The sequence below is a fragment of the Rhipicephalus microplus genome, chromosome X (genome assembly GCF_043290135.1).
Source record: "Rhipicephalus microplus isolate Deutch F79 chromosome X, USDA_Rmic, whole genome shotgun sequence".
Lineage (NCBI taxonomy): Eukaryota > Metazoa > Arthropoda > Arachnida > Ixodida > Ixodidae > Rhipicephalus > Rhipicephalus microplus.
This window is the reverse complement of record NC_134710.1, coordinates 301,190,853-301,206,777: the sequence shown is the minus strand read 5'-3', so window position 1 is coordinate 301,206,777 and position 15,925 is coordinate 301,190,853. Positions and strand designations below refer to the sequence as shown.

At 45.7% G+C, this 15,925-nt stretch overlaps 2 protein-coding genes across 4 annotated transcripts in view; one reads left to right on the top strand and one right to left on the bottom strand.

Annotated features, from left to right (window-relative positions):
• Positions 1-15,925, top strand: part of LOC119161333 (protocadherin Fat 3) — a 353,600-nt gene that overhangs the window by 182,984 nt on the left and 154,691 nt on the right. For all 3 annotated transcript variants that reach the window (XM_075879438.1, XM_037413746.2, XM_037413745.2), the window contains exon 7: positions 12,227-12,322. In XM_075879438.1, the coding sequence (XP_075735553.1) occupies positions 12,227-12,322 (96 nt within the window). The remainder of the gene's footprint in view (positions 1-12,226; positions 12,323-15,925) is intronic.
• Positions 1-15,925, bottom strand: part of LOC142776207 (uncharacterized) — a 66,996-nt gene that overhangs the window by 18,508 nt on the left and 32,563 nt on the right. The window lies entirely within an intron of this gene.

The window sequence follows — 15,925 nt, the reverse complement described above, 5'->3', positions numbered from 1 at the left end:
CTCTGGCTGGTCAGGTCCGGCTCGTTTCGATGGGACGTGAGAGGGGCCGCGGCTGGAGTGCTGCGAACACAACCACCTTTGCACGCTGCGCCGCCTCCCCTTATCCCGGCGCTTCCGCTATTTTCTGGCCCCTTCGCGCACTGCACTCCCACCCTTCCCCGGGTCCCGATTCAACACGGCTTTCGCTAAGCCTCGGTTCGCACCTCGGTTCGCGCTCTCTCTCTCCTTGAGGAATCGTTCAGACCTGACCCTTAACCCCCTTCGCCCTTCCTGCGTCGACCCGGGTAACGCCACCTACTATCGCATCCTCCTTGCCTATACGGTCGTGCCAGCTATAGGCCTTCGTGTGCGTATACTGCCGTATCGTCCGCCTGCAGGATGGCCTCTGGAAGATAAAAGAAAAAAAAAAAACGTGGTTCTGTCCCAACGCCTACATCGGCAGGCCCTCTTGTCTATACGCATCTCTCTCTCCTCAGTCCTATTCTCTTTATTTATTTCGGCGGTCGGGGACACAGTTTCTCTGAAGGCGATCACCTCCTTCCTCTTTCTACCGTCACTCGTGTTTTCGATCTTTGTGCGTACTGTCATCGCTCTCTCTCTCTAAACACACACACACACACACACACACACACATATATATATATATATATATATATATATATATATATATATATATATATATATATATATATATATATATATATATATATTTTCTCGCTCTTATCGTCGGCAATACGGCATCATCAGGCTCCGAGCTGAAGTGCCCAGCTGCTTCCCCCTTGCTAGTCTGCTTCTTTGCTCTTCCGTAATTGGCAGGCGTTCTACCGGATCCATACATGTCTATATTGACCCAAGCCGCTTGCTCTGTTTTATGCTTGTGAACGTGGTAAATGCGTTGCTCTTCGCATAGCGCCACGATAAAGTTGGGTGCTCCGTCCGCGGCAGACACGTTCGTAGATTTCACCCAGCTCTTCTCCCCTGTTAACTTTGTCGGTCATCGCTTCCAGGTTCACGGTCATTTCTTATGTTTTTTTTTTCTTTACGCGGGTAAATTACCTGCCTCCCAACGTGCCAATGGATTAAAGCGAAACGTTTTACTCGTAACTTAAATGACTGCGTCACATCGCGGCGCAACGTGTACGCCGTTGGAATCATTATTCAAAGAAATTAAGGAAAGCATTAGCTCTTGCCTTGCTTTCGTTCTACGAAATTACTGAACTGCTATAACACGGTTCGGAAGGCATTCTCAGAAGTTATGCGATACACCTGGCACAAAAAGATAATTAAGTGAAGAACTTGCGATACCTCCGCGCAATAAGAGGACCTCTCTGCAGCACTCCCATGCAACAGGAATATTTTTGGACGCATGAAAATAGATAAGAAATGCGTATGTTTTTGGAACGCGTCTAGAAACTACAAGAACAAACATTGAAAAAAATGAAAAAAAGAACATTGACGAAACCTGACACTCATTTTCTTGTCAAGCTATAAACTCCGGCAATATCCTTTGTAGCCAAGAAACTTTGTGCCCTTTGGGATTTACTGGAAGCCACCTTTTTCTTTTCTTTTCTTTCCTGTTCTTGACAAGCCACGTACGCGATGCAGGTCTTCACACATTCTTCAGATGTCACCATTGTTTTTTGTTGTTGTTCTTGCTTTATTTTTTCGCTCTGAGAGCTGTAATCTTCGTAAGCCACGAGGATGGATCTTTCTGCCTCGCTTCCATCGCCGTACGTATCATATTCCTCCGCGTCACGTGAAAGCCTTTCAAACGTCCACCCTTCGTGGATGCTGCGGCCCCCACGAAACAGAGAGGCGATCGCTCGTCGACGATTGGAGTAGCCGCCACGTACAGCGAGTTCCACAGCGCGGCCACGGGCAATCTATTGTAATTCATATCTGACAACGATCCCATCCATGCTGCTTCGCGCGTGTCGCACAGACGTGCGCTCATTGGTTGATATTGATGCCACTGCATTGTTTCCTGCACTTCCATCGAAAGCTCGGCCGCGCGAAACTTCATGGCCCTAAGTAAAACTTCTTTTGGGCCTAGTTGGTTCATAGCCATAGAATATACTTTTACAGCGCAAACATAAAACGATCCACAAAGAAAGCGACGACACACACCAGCGCTGACTAACAACTGACTTTATTTCGGGATATGTCAATGCATAAATACCTCCTGGGCAACCTCACCGCACATGCGCCACACATCTCGACAGATAACAGACACTCAGAGGAACAATCAGAGTTGACAAAAGAAATGAAACCGTGTATTACATACGTGATGAAATGAACTGAAACTCAGATGGGAGCAGCGTCAGAGACGTGTCGCTTATACAAAGCTGAGCCCTTTTTCTGATATGATAGGCTTCCAAAGCCAGCAGCGCATGTTCATTGTTACTCCTGCCAAGGATCGACGTCCCTTCAAAACGTGGCTCACAATTGCAGCAAGAATTAATATGAGCCACAAGATGGGCTCCTTTATCTTCGTTCTTGTTAACTTTTTGAGCGTGTTCCCTGAGCCGCTCGTTGATACATCTTCCAGTTTTTCCGACGTAGAACTTGCCACACGAGAGCGGGATGGCATAAACCACGCCGACGGCACACGGGACATAAGTCACACCGTGTCGGATTTTGCAACCTCCTCTGTTCATACCGCAAGTGCGGGAGCACAGCTTGGAAAGCTTGTTCGGGGCAGACAGCGCCATAGCGACCCCATGTCTGCCTGCCACTTTCTTGAGCTGATGGGATATCCCATGCATATACGGGACCACCACAGGCCTCGCTTTGTCCTGTACGGCGTCCGCCCGCTTGGCAGTTTTCTTTTTCTGGAAGAGCGTTTCCGCCACTGCAATCAAAAGCGACCTTGGGAACCCCGCAGCCAAAAGTCGGCTGATCTGATTTGCGAAACTATCGTGCATCTTGTGAGTGCATGATTTTCTAAGCGCCGCTTCCATGGCCCCCATCGCAATACCTCTTTTCACAATTTTCGAATGCGCCGACTTAAAAGGTAACAAGTCCTTAGTTGCGCGTGGATGATAGGACCAACACACATGACGTTCACAAAACTCGAGCCTTAATTCTAAAAACTGTAAAACACCATTCTGTGGGAGCTCAAAAGTAAACACCAGACCTCGTCCTTCTCTGCTAAAATCACCTAAAATCTTAGTCACCGAGTCCTGGTAGGAGGAGTCTATAGATAATAAAACCAAAAAATCATCGACGTACCTAAAAACCTTTACAATCTTTCTCGCGCTAAAACCTATGCTTAAAGAGCAATCCACATTTGCTAAAAAAATATCTACAAGCAGAGGCGCCAGACAGGAACCAATACATATGCCATTACGCTGCAAATATGGCTGGTCATTAAAAACGATAAAAGTGACCTTAAGATAAAACTCTAAAAGGCTCAAGAAATTGCTCAAAGAAACACCGGCAAAAATTCTGAAAAGGCACAGCCCCATAGGCCTCAATGCACGCTTGCACAGAAGACATAAGCTCATACTGGGGTACAGAATAAAACAAATCTTCTATGTCAACTGAGAATCCATAACCCACATTGGTATTCCTACTCAAGAAGTGCACTACATCATCTGCATTTTTTGTACGAAAGGGATCATTGTACACCAGTGACTTCAATTTTTCCTGCAAAAACAGGCTGACATTGTGTTGCCAGCACCCCTTTTCACTGACGATGGTTCTAAAGGGTACCTCTGCCTTATGAGTCTTCGCCGTGAAAAACACAGTCAAAGAGTTCCCTCTGCTATTCTGGATGCTCTTCGCAAGCAATGTTAATTCCAGTTTCTTACAAAAATCCACGAATTTTGTTTTCACACGCACCTCCCGCTTCCCAACAGGAGCAAAGTTTTTTGACACAGCCTGCAGCGCTTTTTCGCTAAAAATGCCTTTTTCCACAACAACAAAACCACCCTCTTTATCCGCCTGCATGAGGCAAAGGTCGTTAGCCCTCAGAAAGGACACCGCGCGTCGGACACAACGATCTGAATGCCGGGGTGGGCCTTTTGGCACCGACTTTTCTAAACTTACTACGCCCTCAAGTAGGCATTGATCGCGGGAATCTTGCTTCGCTTTAGACGCGATGTTTCTATTCATTGCAATCAGATCATGCGCAGGAACATGCGAAGGTATACAGAATTTTGGGCCTTTCGCCAGCAATTGTTCTACGTCATCAGGCAGGTTAGCATTTCCAATCACCTTCACCTTTTTCTTTACAACCGGGGCAGATTTTTCACCAGAGCGGCACAAAATTCTCACCATACTGTTCCAATTTGCTTCCGTTAGTTGAGCCGCTAGTCGAACACAAGAGCGGAACTTCTTCAGAGCCAGCCAATCAGGATCAGTTGAATGACAAAGCGCCCAAATCCAGTCCCTGAATAGTCGCACTTGCCGCCATAATTCTGAACGTAATAATTTGCATAGCCTCTTGACATGGGACCATGACGGGGTCACAGGGCCGAAAAACGCTCTCACATCTGTCGGCACAAGCCCCTTACGCAGGCAGAATCCATACAGTCTAGATCGGCACGTCGAAAGTACGATGTGGCTGAGGAGTGCATCGACGACAGCAGAGGAAGAAACACAAGTAGAGGACACACAGAAAGAGGGACCCACTGTACTAGAAAGGAACTTAAGTAAAACTTCTTTTGGGCCTAGTTGGTTCATAGCCATAGAATATACTTTTACAGCGCAAACATAAAACGATCCACAAAGAAAGCGACGACACACACCAGCGCTGACTAACAACTGACTTTATTTCGGGATATGTCAATGCATAAATACCTCCTGGGCAACCTCACCGCACATGCGCCACACATCTCGACAGATAACAGACACTCAGAGGAACAATCAGAGTTGACAAAAGAAATGAAACCGTGTATTACATACGTGATGAAATGAACTGAAACTCAGATGGGAGCAGCGTCAGAGACGTGTCGCTTATACAAAGCTGAGCCCTTTTTCTGATATGATAGGCTTCCAAAGCCAGCAGCGCATGTTCATTGTTACTCCTGCCAAGGATCGACGTCCCTTCAAAACGTGGCTCACAATTGCAGCAAGAATTAATATGAGCCACAAGATGGGCTCCTTTATCTTCGTTCTTGTTAACTTTTTGAGCGTGTTCCCTGAGCCGCTCGTTGATACATCTTCCAGTTTTTCCGACGTAGAACTTGCCACACGAGAGCGGGATGGCATAAACCACGCCGACGGCACACGGGACATAAGTCACACCGTGTCGGATTTTGCAACCTCCTCTGTTCATACCGCAAGTGCGGGAGCACAGCTTGGAAAGCTTGTTCGGGGCAGACAGCGCCATAGCGACCCCATGTCTGCCTGCCACTTTCTTGAGCTGATGGGATATCCCATGCATATACGGGACCACCACAGGCCTCGCTTTGTCCTGTACGGCGTCCGCCCGCTTGGCAGTTTTCTTTTTCTGGAAGAGCGTTTCCGCCACTGCAATCAAAAGCGACCTTGGGAACCCCGCAGCCAAAAGTCGGCTGATCTGATTTGCGAAACTATCGTGCATCTTGTGAGTGCATGATTTTCTAAGCGCCGCTTCCATGGCCCCCATCGCAATACCTCTTTTCACAATTTTCGAATGCGCCGACTTAAAAGGTAACAAGTCCTTAGTTGCGCGTGGATGATAGGACCAACACACATGACGTTCACAAAACTCGAGCCTTAATTCTAAAAACTGTAAAACACCATTCTGTGGGAGCTCAAAAGTAAACACCAGACCTCGTCCTTCTCTGCTAAAATCACCTAAAATCTTAGTCACCGAGTCCTGGTAGGAGGAGTCTATAGATAATAAAACCAAAAAATCATCGACGTACCTAAAAACCTTTACAATCTTTCTCGCGCTAAAACCTATGCTTAAAGAGCAATCCACATTTGCTAAAAAAATATCTACAAGCAGAGGCGCCAGACAGGAACCAATACATATGCCATTACGCTGCAAATATGGCTGGTCATTGGTTCCTGTCTGGCGCCTCTGCTTGTAGATATTTTTTTAGCAAATGTGGATTGCTCTTTAAGCATAGGTTTTAGCGCGAGAAAGATTGTAAAGGTTTTTAGGTACGTCGATGATTTTTTGGTTTTATTATCTATAGACTCCTCCTACCAGGACTCGGTGACTAAGATTTTAGGTGATTTTAGCAGAGAAGGACGAGGTCTGGTGTTTACTTTTGAGCTCCCACAGAATGGTGTTTTACAGTTTTTAGAATTAAGGCTCGAGTTTTGTGAACGTCATGTGTGTTGGTCCTATCATCCACGCGCAACTAAGGACTTGTTACCTTTTAAGTCGGCGCATTCGAAAATTGTGAAAAGAGGTATTGCGATGGGGGCCATGGAAGCGGCGCTTAGAAAATCATGCACTCACAAGATGCACGATAGTTTCGCAAATCAGATCAGCCGACTTTTGGCTGCGGGGTTCCCAAGGTCGCTTTTGATTGCAGTGGCGGAAACGCTCTTCCAGAAAAAGAAAACTGCCAAGCGGGCGGACGCCGTACAGGACAAAGCGAGGCCTGTGGTGGTCCCGTATATGCATGGGATATCCCATCAGCTCAAGAAAGTGGCAGGCAGACATGGGGTCGCTATGGCGCTGTCTGCCCCGAACAAGCTTTCCAAGCTGTGCTCCCGCACTTGCGGTATGAACAGAGGAGGTTGCAAAATCCGACACGGTGTGACTTATGTCCCGTGTGCCGTCGGCGTGGTTTATGCCATCCCGCTCTCGTGTGGCAAGTTCTACGTCGGAAAAACTGGAAGATGTATCAACGAGCGGCTCAGGGAACACGCTCAAAAAGTTAACAAGAACGAAGATAAAGGAGCCCATCTTGTGGCTCATATTAATTCTTGCTGCAATTGTGAGCCACGTTTTGAAGGGACGTCGATCCTTGGCAGGAGTAACAATGAACATGCGCTGCTGGCTTTGGAAGCCTATCATATCAGAAAAAGGGCTCAGCTTTGTATAAGCGACACGTCTCTGACGCTGCTCCCATCTGAGTTTCAGTTCATTTCATCACGTATGTAATACACGGTTTCATTTCTTTTGTCAACTCTGATTGTTCCTCTGAGTGTCTGTTATCTGTCGAGATGTGTGGCGCATGTGCGGTGAGGTTGCCCAGGAGGTATTTATGCATTGACATATCCCGAAATAAAGTCAGTTGTTAGTCAGCGCTGGTGTGTGTCGTCGCTTTCTTTGTGGATCGTTTTATGTTTGCGCTGTAAAAGTATATTCTATGGCTATGAACCAACTAGGCCCAAAAGAAGTTTTACTTAAGTTCCTTTCTAGTACAGTGGGTCCCTCTTTCTGTGTGTCCTCTACTTGTGTTTCTTCCTCTGCTGTCGTCGATGCACTCCTCAGCCACATCGTACTTTCGACGTGCCGATCTAGACTGTATGGATTCTGCCTGCGTAAGGGGCTTGTGCCGACAGATGTGAGAGCGTTTTTCGGCCCTGTGACCCCGTCATGGTCCCATGTCAAGAGGCTATGCAAATTATTACGTTCAGAATTATGGCGGCAAGTGCGACTATTCAGGGACTGGATTTGGGCGCTTTGTCATTCAACTGATCCTGATTGGCTGGCTCTGAAGAAGTTCCGCTCTTGTGTTCGACTAGCGGCTCAACTAACGGAAGCAAATTGGAACAGTATGGTGAGAATTTTGTGCCGCTCTGGTGAAAAATCTGCCCCGGTTGTAAAGAAAAAGGTGAAGGTGATTGGAAATGCTAACCTGCCTGATGACGTAGAACAATTGCTGGCGAAAGGCCCAAAATTCTGTATACCTTCGCATGTTCCTGCGCATGATCTGATTGCAATGAATAGAAACATCGCGTCTAAAGCGAAGCAAGATTCCCGCGATCAATGCCTACTTGAGGGCGTAGTAAGTTTAGAAAAGTCGGTGCCAAAAGGCCCACCCCGGCATTCAGATCGTTGTGTCCGACGCGCGGTGTCCTTTCTGAGGGCTAACGACCTTTGCCTCATGCAGGCGGATAAAGAGGGTGGTTTTGTTGTTGTGGAAAAAGGCATTTTTAGCGAAAAAGCGCTGCAGGCTGTGTCAAAAAACTTTGCTCCTGTTGGGAAGCGGGAGGTGCGTGTGAAAACAAAATTCGTGGATTTTTGTAAGAAACTGGAATTAACATTGCTTGCGAAGAGCATCCAGAATAGCAGAGGGAACTCTTTGACTGTGTTTTTCACGGCGAAGACTCATAAGGCAGAGGTACCCTTTAGAACCATCGTCAGTGAAAAGGGGTGCTGGCAACACAATGTCAGCCTGTTTTTGCAGGAAAAATTGAAGTCACTGGTGTACAATGATCCCTTTCGTACAAAAAATGCAGATGATGTAGTGCACTTCTTGAGTAGGAATACCAATGTGGGTTATGGATTCTCAGTTGACATAGAAGATTTGTTTTATTCTGTACCCCAGTATGAGCTTATGTCTTCTGTGCAAGCGTGCATTGAGGCCTATGGGGCTGTGCCTTTTCAGAATTTTTGCCGGTGTTTCTTTGAGCAATTTCTTGAGCCTTTTAGAGTTTTATCTTAAGGTCACTTTTATCGTTTTTAATGACCAGCCATATTTGCAGCGTAATGGCATATGTATTGGTTCCTGTCTGGCGCCTCTGCTTGTAGATATTTTTTTAGCAAATGTGGATTGCTCTTTAAGCATAGGTTTTAGCGCGAGAAAGATTGTAAAGGTTTTTAGGTACGTCGATGATTTTTTGGTTTTATTATCTATAGACTCCTCCTACCAGGACTCGGTGACTAAGATTTTAGGTGATTTTAGCAGAGAAGGACGAGGTCTGGTGTTTACTTTTGAGCTCCCACAGAATGGTGTTTTACAGTTTTTAGAATTAAGGCTCGAGTTTTGTGAACGTCATGTGTGTTGGTCCTATCATCCACGCGCAACTAAGGACTTGTTACCTTTTAAGTCGGCGCATTCGAAAATTGTGAAAAGAGGTATTGCGATGGGGGCCATGGAAGCGGCGCTTAGAAAATCATGCACTCACAAGATGCACGATAGTTTCGCAAATCAGATCAGCCGACTTTTGGCTGCGGGGTTCCCAAGGTCGCTTTTGATTGCAGTGGCGGAAACGCTCTTCCAGAAAAAGAAAACTGCCAAGCGGGCGGACGCCGTACAGGACAAAGCGAGGCCTGTGGTGGTCCCGTATATGCATGGGATATCCCATCAGCTCAAGAAAGTGGCAGGCAGACATGGGGTCGCTATGGCGCTGTCTGCCCCGAACAAGCTTTCCAAGCTGTGCTCCCGCACTTGCGGTATGAACAGAGGAGGTTGCAAAATCCGACACGGTGTGACTTATGTCCCGTGTGCCGTCGGCGTGGTTTATGCCATCCCGCTCTCGTGTGGCAAGTTCTACGTCGGAAAAACTGGAAGATGTATCAACGAGCGGCTCAGGGAACACGCTCAAAAAGTTAACAAGAACGAAGATAAAGGAGCCCATCTTGTGGCTCATATTAATTCTTGCTGCAATTGTGAGCCACGTTTTGAAGGGACGTCGATCCTTGGCAGGAGTAACAATGAACATGCGCTGCTGGCTTTGGAAGCCTATCATATCAGAAAAAGGGCTCAGCTTTGTATAAGCGACACGTCTCTGACGCTGCTCCCATCTGAGTTTCAGTTCATTTCATCACGTATGTAATACACGGTTTCATTTCTTTTGTCAACTCTGATTGTTCCTCTGAGTGTCTGTTATCTGTCGAGATGTGTGGCGCATGTGCGGTGAGGTTGCCCAGGAGGTATTTATGCATTGACATATCCCGAAATAAAGTCAGTTGTTAGTCAGCGCTGGTGTGTGTCGTCGCTTTCTTTGTGGATCGTTTTATGTTTGCGCTGTAAAAGTATATTCTATGTTCATGGCCCTGACTGAGAATTCGCATCCATTGCTATACACGCCCGCTTAATTTCCTGCTGTCTAAGTAATAGAGACGACCTGTGGGGAATATGGAGTGTTCACTAATTATTACGAGGGAGATTTTAATTTCAGGAAGAACACACGCGGGAGGCTTTTTCTTTCTTTCTTCCGCATCGCAGATAGAAATTTCTGTGACAAAAGATTCGTTCGTAACACTTGTATCTGACAAGATAAAAAAAAAACGTTCCGCAGGTTAAAAAGAAGGAAGACTATATACGCTTAATGTGATTCGTGTTCGCATCCTGCATTTTAAAGGTTCACTCACCAGGCTCCCAAAATACAAAAAAGTGTCGCCATATCCACGAAGTGAATGATGATGAGTGGGCGAAGCTCCGGAGGCAAACCTGGTAAACCATGAATCCTCCGTACACTTTGCCCACTCGATTTTATTACAACGCTCCCCCTAGCGTACGTCGCCGCATTAAACCGAGCGATTGCCTTCCACCAATGACACGCGCCATATGTGACATCATTCATATTTTATAACATCTCGCATCTTTCATCATCAAGTACAAGTACCGCCGTCTAGTTTATAACATCTTGCATCTTTTCATCATCAGCTACAAGTACCGCCATCTAGTGAACACTGCAAGAACTAAACTAAAAGTGGCTACATACAGGGGATGGTACCACCATTTAGTGAACACTGCAAGAACTAAACGAGAGGTGGCTACATAGAGGGGACGCACAGCCCACGCCTTAAGGAGTTTCGCCCCTAAAAGAGCGCAATATTCTTTCCTGATATTTCTCGCCCTTCTTGGCACACTACTCTGACGCAGACAGTAGTTCTCGGGACGTCTACAGCGTACATGCTCTCGATTGGTTGACATACACAAAATATCACATGTGATTTGTTTCCGGCACTGCTTTGCCATTTAGCCGCTCATCGTTTCTTTTTTGTCTCGCATGAACATCGTGCACAATCAACCAATAAAACTTCATTTTTTTTTCTGTTTACAACTGCGCAAGCGGTGATAACAGCGTGCAGTCGAGAAGCGCGAAATCCTGATAGCCTGTAGCGCTTAGTCATGATATAACTCACGTGCATTCAAAAACTAAGAGGCGAGGATGAATCATGCGTGTGAAGGAGAGGAGAAAATCACCCCTTTGTCTTTAAACGCGGGGTGGTGAGTGATCCTTCAAGAGAGCCACATTCCGCGATTAACTATCCACAGGTTATCCCTCACGAAAGCTCGGCATTTAGGTTTGCTATACCACTGCCATCAAACAACCTTGCATTTTTCATGCCCAAAGTCTAGTGACAAAAATCACAAAGCTTACAAAAGAGTGCAAGAAGATATGCGGCTTTTGGCATAAAAGACCTGCGAAGAATATGTATGCGCACAAGTTCTATATCTCTGCATTGAACACCATGCTTTCGCTCATGCTATAGTACAGCAACAAGGAAATAATTCTCGTTAAAGGTATATTGTTTGTAAACTGATTATTTTGGTTCTTATGCCATCAAGCCTAAACTACGTTTTTTAAATGAACACAGAAGAGTGCTGCATGCAACTATATACCTCTATAGTCAAAATTAGCGTGAAATCGCTTGTTCTGCTATCAACCGTTTTGAAAACTGTACGTTCAGTTGTTTATTCTATACCTATGGTGACTATCTCGTGGCTGAGAGGATTATTAGATTGGGCAGCACTTTTAGATTCTTCTATAGCTTCGTAATCTAAACACGTCAGGTTATAGCAACGAGCATGAGCAAGAACAAAAACAGCAATATTTCTTACGTTAAAGCGGGCCACTATATCATGGGTCGGGAGGCACTGCCCTCTATACATACTTCGACAAAGTAGTGCATACATGGGCAAAGAACATACCTTTGCGTTTTTGTAAGTCGCGTTAGTCGAGCTATAGCTTCACTGAGGGGTCCTTTTTCTGTCTTTCTTTTTTTTTCTTTTTTGATGCCTCACTGCATGCATAGTCACCCCTATAGTAAAGGGTTTTAGAAATCGACGCTGTAGCCTGAAGGGCGCTAACGCTCGTGAAACTACGCTGTAATAGGGCGAAAATCCGTATAGGGGTCATGTCAGGGAGCCTTAAACAAAATCTCTCTCCAAAATGGCTCGAACCAATCGGTGGCCAAGCATATACGTTTTCCGATTCTCTGCATTGCTGACAGGCAGCCGCGTCCAACGTTGGCGCGGGTATAAATTCCCGGCTGGGGCCCCATTTCCTGTATAATATGTCCGGAGTCGAACGTTGCCCATTCTTGATTTCTTCACTTTAATCCCGCTCCTTTCCCCCTCCCCCTTTATCTTCGCAGCTGACACCAGTAGGACTGACTGTTTTCCGAGGCGTGCACGCCATTGACCGCGACAAGCCGAACACGCCAAACTCTGACGTCACATATGCCATTGTGGTAAGTAGCGCTGCGTCGCGTTCGCTGCGTTCTTCTTCTTTTCCGTTCTGGTGCGATCGTTCGTCAGAGCACGCACAACAAACACGCTGAATGGATGGCGCTCGCTCGCCCCTATCTTCGCGCGTCAGTGAAGGCTAAAAGAAATATCGAATGCTTCCGCTGTGCTAAGGAATCTTGGATGTTGCCTATTGTATGCGTGTTTCCGGTACTGCACGCACACTTTCCCAACAATAACTTGACAGCCGTATTCGGACATGGCAAAACAGAGCCCCCCCCCCTCCCCCTCACTGAATCACTTCCTGTGCTCCCTTCCCCTTAGTTCTTAATTATTTAGGAATACATACAGCTGAACGCTACTGATTCTGAAACATGTATACAACATAGGCGTGACCAAATATTTAGATCAAACCACCACATCTACGTACAAAATAATAAAGTAAATTCTTGCGAGGTGGTCTCTTGGTCTCTGTGGGTAAGCACGCGTGCAGAATGTGTTGGCAGAATATTGGCCAAAATATTGTCGGTTGTTCAGTTTCATACTTTCATTTTGACACCAATCAAGTCCCCAATGTGCGCCACATAATTAATAGAATGAACCCGGCCAAGGCGTTTGCTGCTAAATTATGTTGATAAAAAGTATACGTTGGATATTTAAAGTGACCTTGAAGACCGGGAACTACACTTCAATACCTTAACATGGGGCTTTTTTTTGTATGGGTTTGCTGGTGCAGGCACGAATTGTCACGGCGAAAACACTCCTAACGTTTCATGCCCATGCGCCATGAAAGTTTTGTATGCGTATAGTATATGTATCACGGAGATGTAGAGCTGTAGAATATATGATATAGTGCTATACTAAAGTGCTCTAATATTACAGCGTGTTAGCTAAATTGGATGTGTGTTATAGGTGAATATTCGAGGAGCCCGACGCGCATATTTATAACGAGGTGCTCCTCATCGCTCTATAGTAATGGTATAACGTGTGCACTCCGAAAAAACTAGCTTGTGTTAGAAAGTAATTTACCGGCGCAAACTTGCGTGATTTAAAGTGATCCTTAGCACGATAGCGCCTAGATGGTAACCGACACGTATGTCACCTTATTCACACCGAATTTTCGAATAACCGTTAATTCTATTGAGTTAGCAATGGGGCCATCAACATGAAAAAAAAACTTCATTTAAAGGACCTGAATGGAAGAAATTCTTGTAATGAAAGAGGGTGAAGAGTGTGGTTAAGTAACGCAGTAGCTGTCTCTCGCCGAGGACGATTTGAAGCCGGTGGTACGAGCGCAGGTCTTAAAGTAAAGGGCGATGAAAGAGAAAAAGTACGGTGGCGGGAACGGGGTGTTTATAAACAAACAAACAAGAAAACAAAAACAAACAAGTAATATTAAATAAAAGTGTTCCGACAGCTGGATTTTAATTCTCCACGGGCATTCATTAGCGAAGTCCGAGAGTCTTAACCCATACGCTGAAGGCACGTACGCCCGGTAAGGTGAAAGAGAAAATATACAGATAGTTTGTTTTTTTTTGCCCGCTTGGGAGCCGGCGTGTTGATATGCCTGGCTGGTTCTCGCAACGTCGACGGATCGCTGTCGGTCTAACACCCTCGTGCATTCACCATCGAGATGGGAAACCTGCACAATCACTGGCGAAGCGGTTGATCATTCTTTGCAGTCAATACTGTGCAGAAAGTGTAAGAGTCAAGAGATTGTACTTTAGTCGAGCTCGCCAGTTGCCCGTCTCAGTCCGACGTAATGTTAACAAATTTCCCCCATTCCTATGGAAATAAAAATTGAAATTGAAGTCCCTCTCACTCGTAACGCTAAATCAAAAATGTAATTTTTGGAGTCACAGTAAAGCTCATTTTGTTCTCCAGTTTAACGCGCGCTTTAATACACCTCTCCAATGTGCTACATCTCTGCTTTGCAAGCAAGCTTTAAAGAAAAAGAAAAAAAAAAGTATGATCAGCTACATGCTCCTACGTTTCTGCCAAGCGAAGAGCTGCTCAGGGTTGTAATTCACTGCACACACTTTGAGACACCCGTAGGCCCTTAGAGGTCTATGCAAAGAACCTGGATTCTCGCTCCAGCTAATCCGTTTAAGCCGCCTTGCTTGCATTACTACACGAGTGCATAGGCTCTACAGTTTGCCTGATTGTGTGTGCAAATAATTGCTCGAGGGGCGAGAGCAGTACACACGACTACATAGCTGCATCTTTAGTTTTTCGAGGATGGGGACAACGTGCCATGTGCTGAATTAAGTGAAGCCATAGCCGCGTGTCAGCCGCGCACCAAATGCTCATTCGCGAAACGGCTCTGTTTTTTTAAACTATAGAAAATTATTCTCCCTGAAACACGGAGGAGACAGTGTCTGCCTTCTCGACCAAGATTGATGCTTTGAAGAGCGTTTCTTTCTTACTCTCGTCTTACACCGCTAATTCTGTTGTGCATTTTTAATTACAGATAGGTGTGGGGGGGGGGAGGATAAAGTGTTAGTAGGGGGTGATGTTAAGCGTGAGGGACTTACTCAGTTGGGGTAACGAAGTCACAAGGCAGACCATCCTTTCTGTTTACGGGCCCTAATATGACAGCCTACCTAACCGTATACATGAGAATAACTTTTTCTTGACCTGGTTGCTATTGCTTACTGTACGACATCCTGCCGCTAATAATGGACACACACAGAACAGATACACGAACATGACGATATGGGTTCACAGAGCAATATATGTATACATATATTACTCGACACGCCACCCATGTCATCGTACGTGTTCCTTAATAGCGGCACGCGTTGTACGTGTTCCTTAATAGCGGCAGAATGTAATACACTACATAATCATTCCGTTTTCGGCGCTTCAGTATACCTAACCACGCAGTGACCTCCCCTGCTATAGCTGCTCTAAGACAGCCAGATTTTTTTAGCTGTTCCTCAAGTGCATTTCCGCAAATTTGGAAACCAAGTTGGTGGCATTTCCAAATGAATCTAAACAGTTGTTTGTACCTGCTGTGAAGCCACTTGTTCTTCCGATGAGGTTTTGCGGGTCAAAACAACATGGTTGTGAGGCTTGTCGTAGGTGGCCACTCAAAGTTAATTTCCACTGCATGAATTTCTTTAACGTTCACCTAAATCTAGTGCAAAATCATTCTTGTATTTCGCCCCAATCAGTATAAGGCTGTCGTGGTGGAGAGTCTAACCCACGTTCTCGAGCTCAGCAACACCACACTTTGCCTGCTAAGCTAGCCCGGTGGTTTCACCCAATGTCGCAACAATTATTTTCTTTGATTTCGTCAGAAAACTTAATGATTGTCGAGATTTTGCACCCCAAAGTCGCGATATAATGATGAGAGACGCCGTATTGAGGGCTCCGAAATCTTCGACCTCTGGGGGATCTTTACCGTGCAGTGTGAACATGTAAGGACATCTGGGACCACTTTTAATTGCACGTGCAATTCGATGCCCCACCGGGTTAGTTTGTGGCTGCAAAGAAGCAGACAAAACTGGTCACTTGCTTCGCCAAAATTTGTGCACTAATTGATGAAGGTTGAGGCAGGCGTATTGTGGTTCTTGCGTTTTGCATATATATATATATATATATAT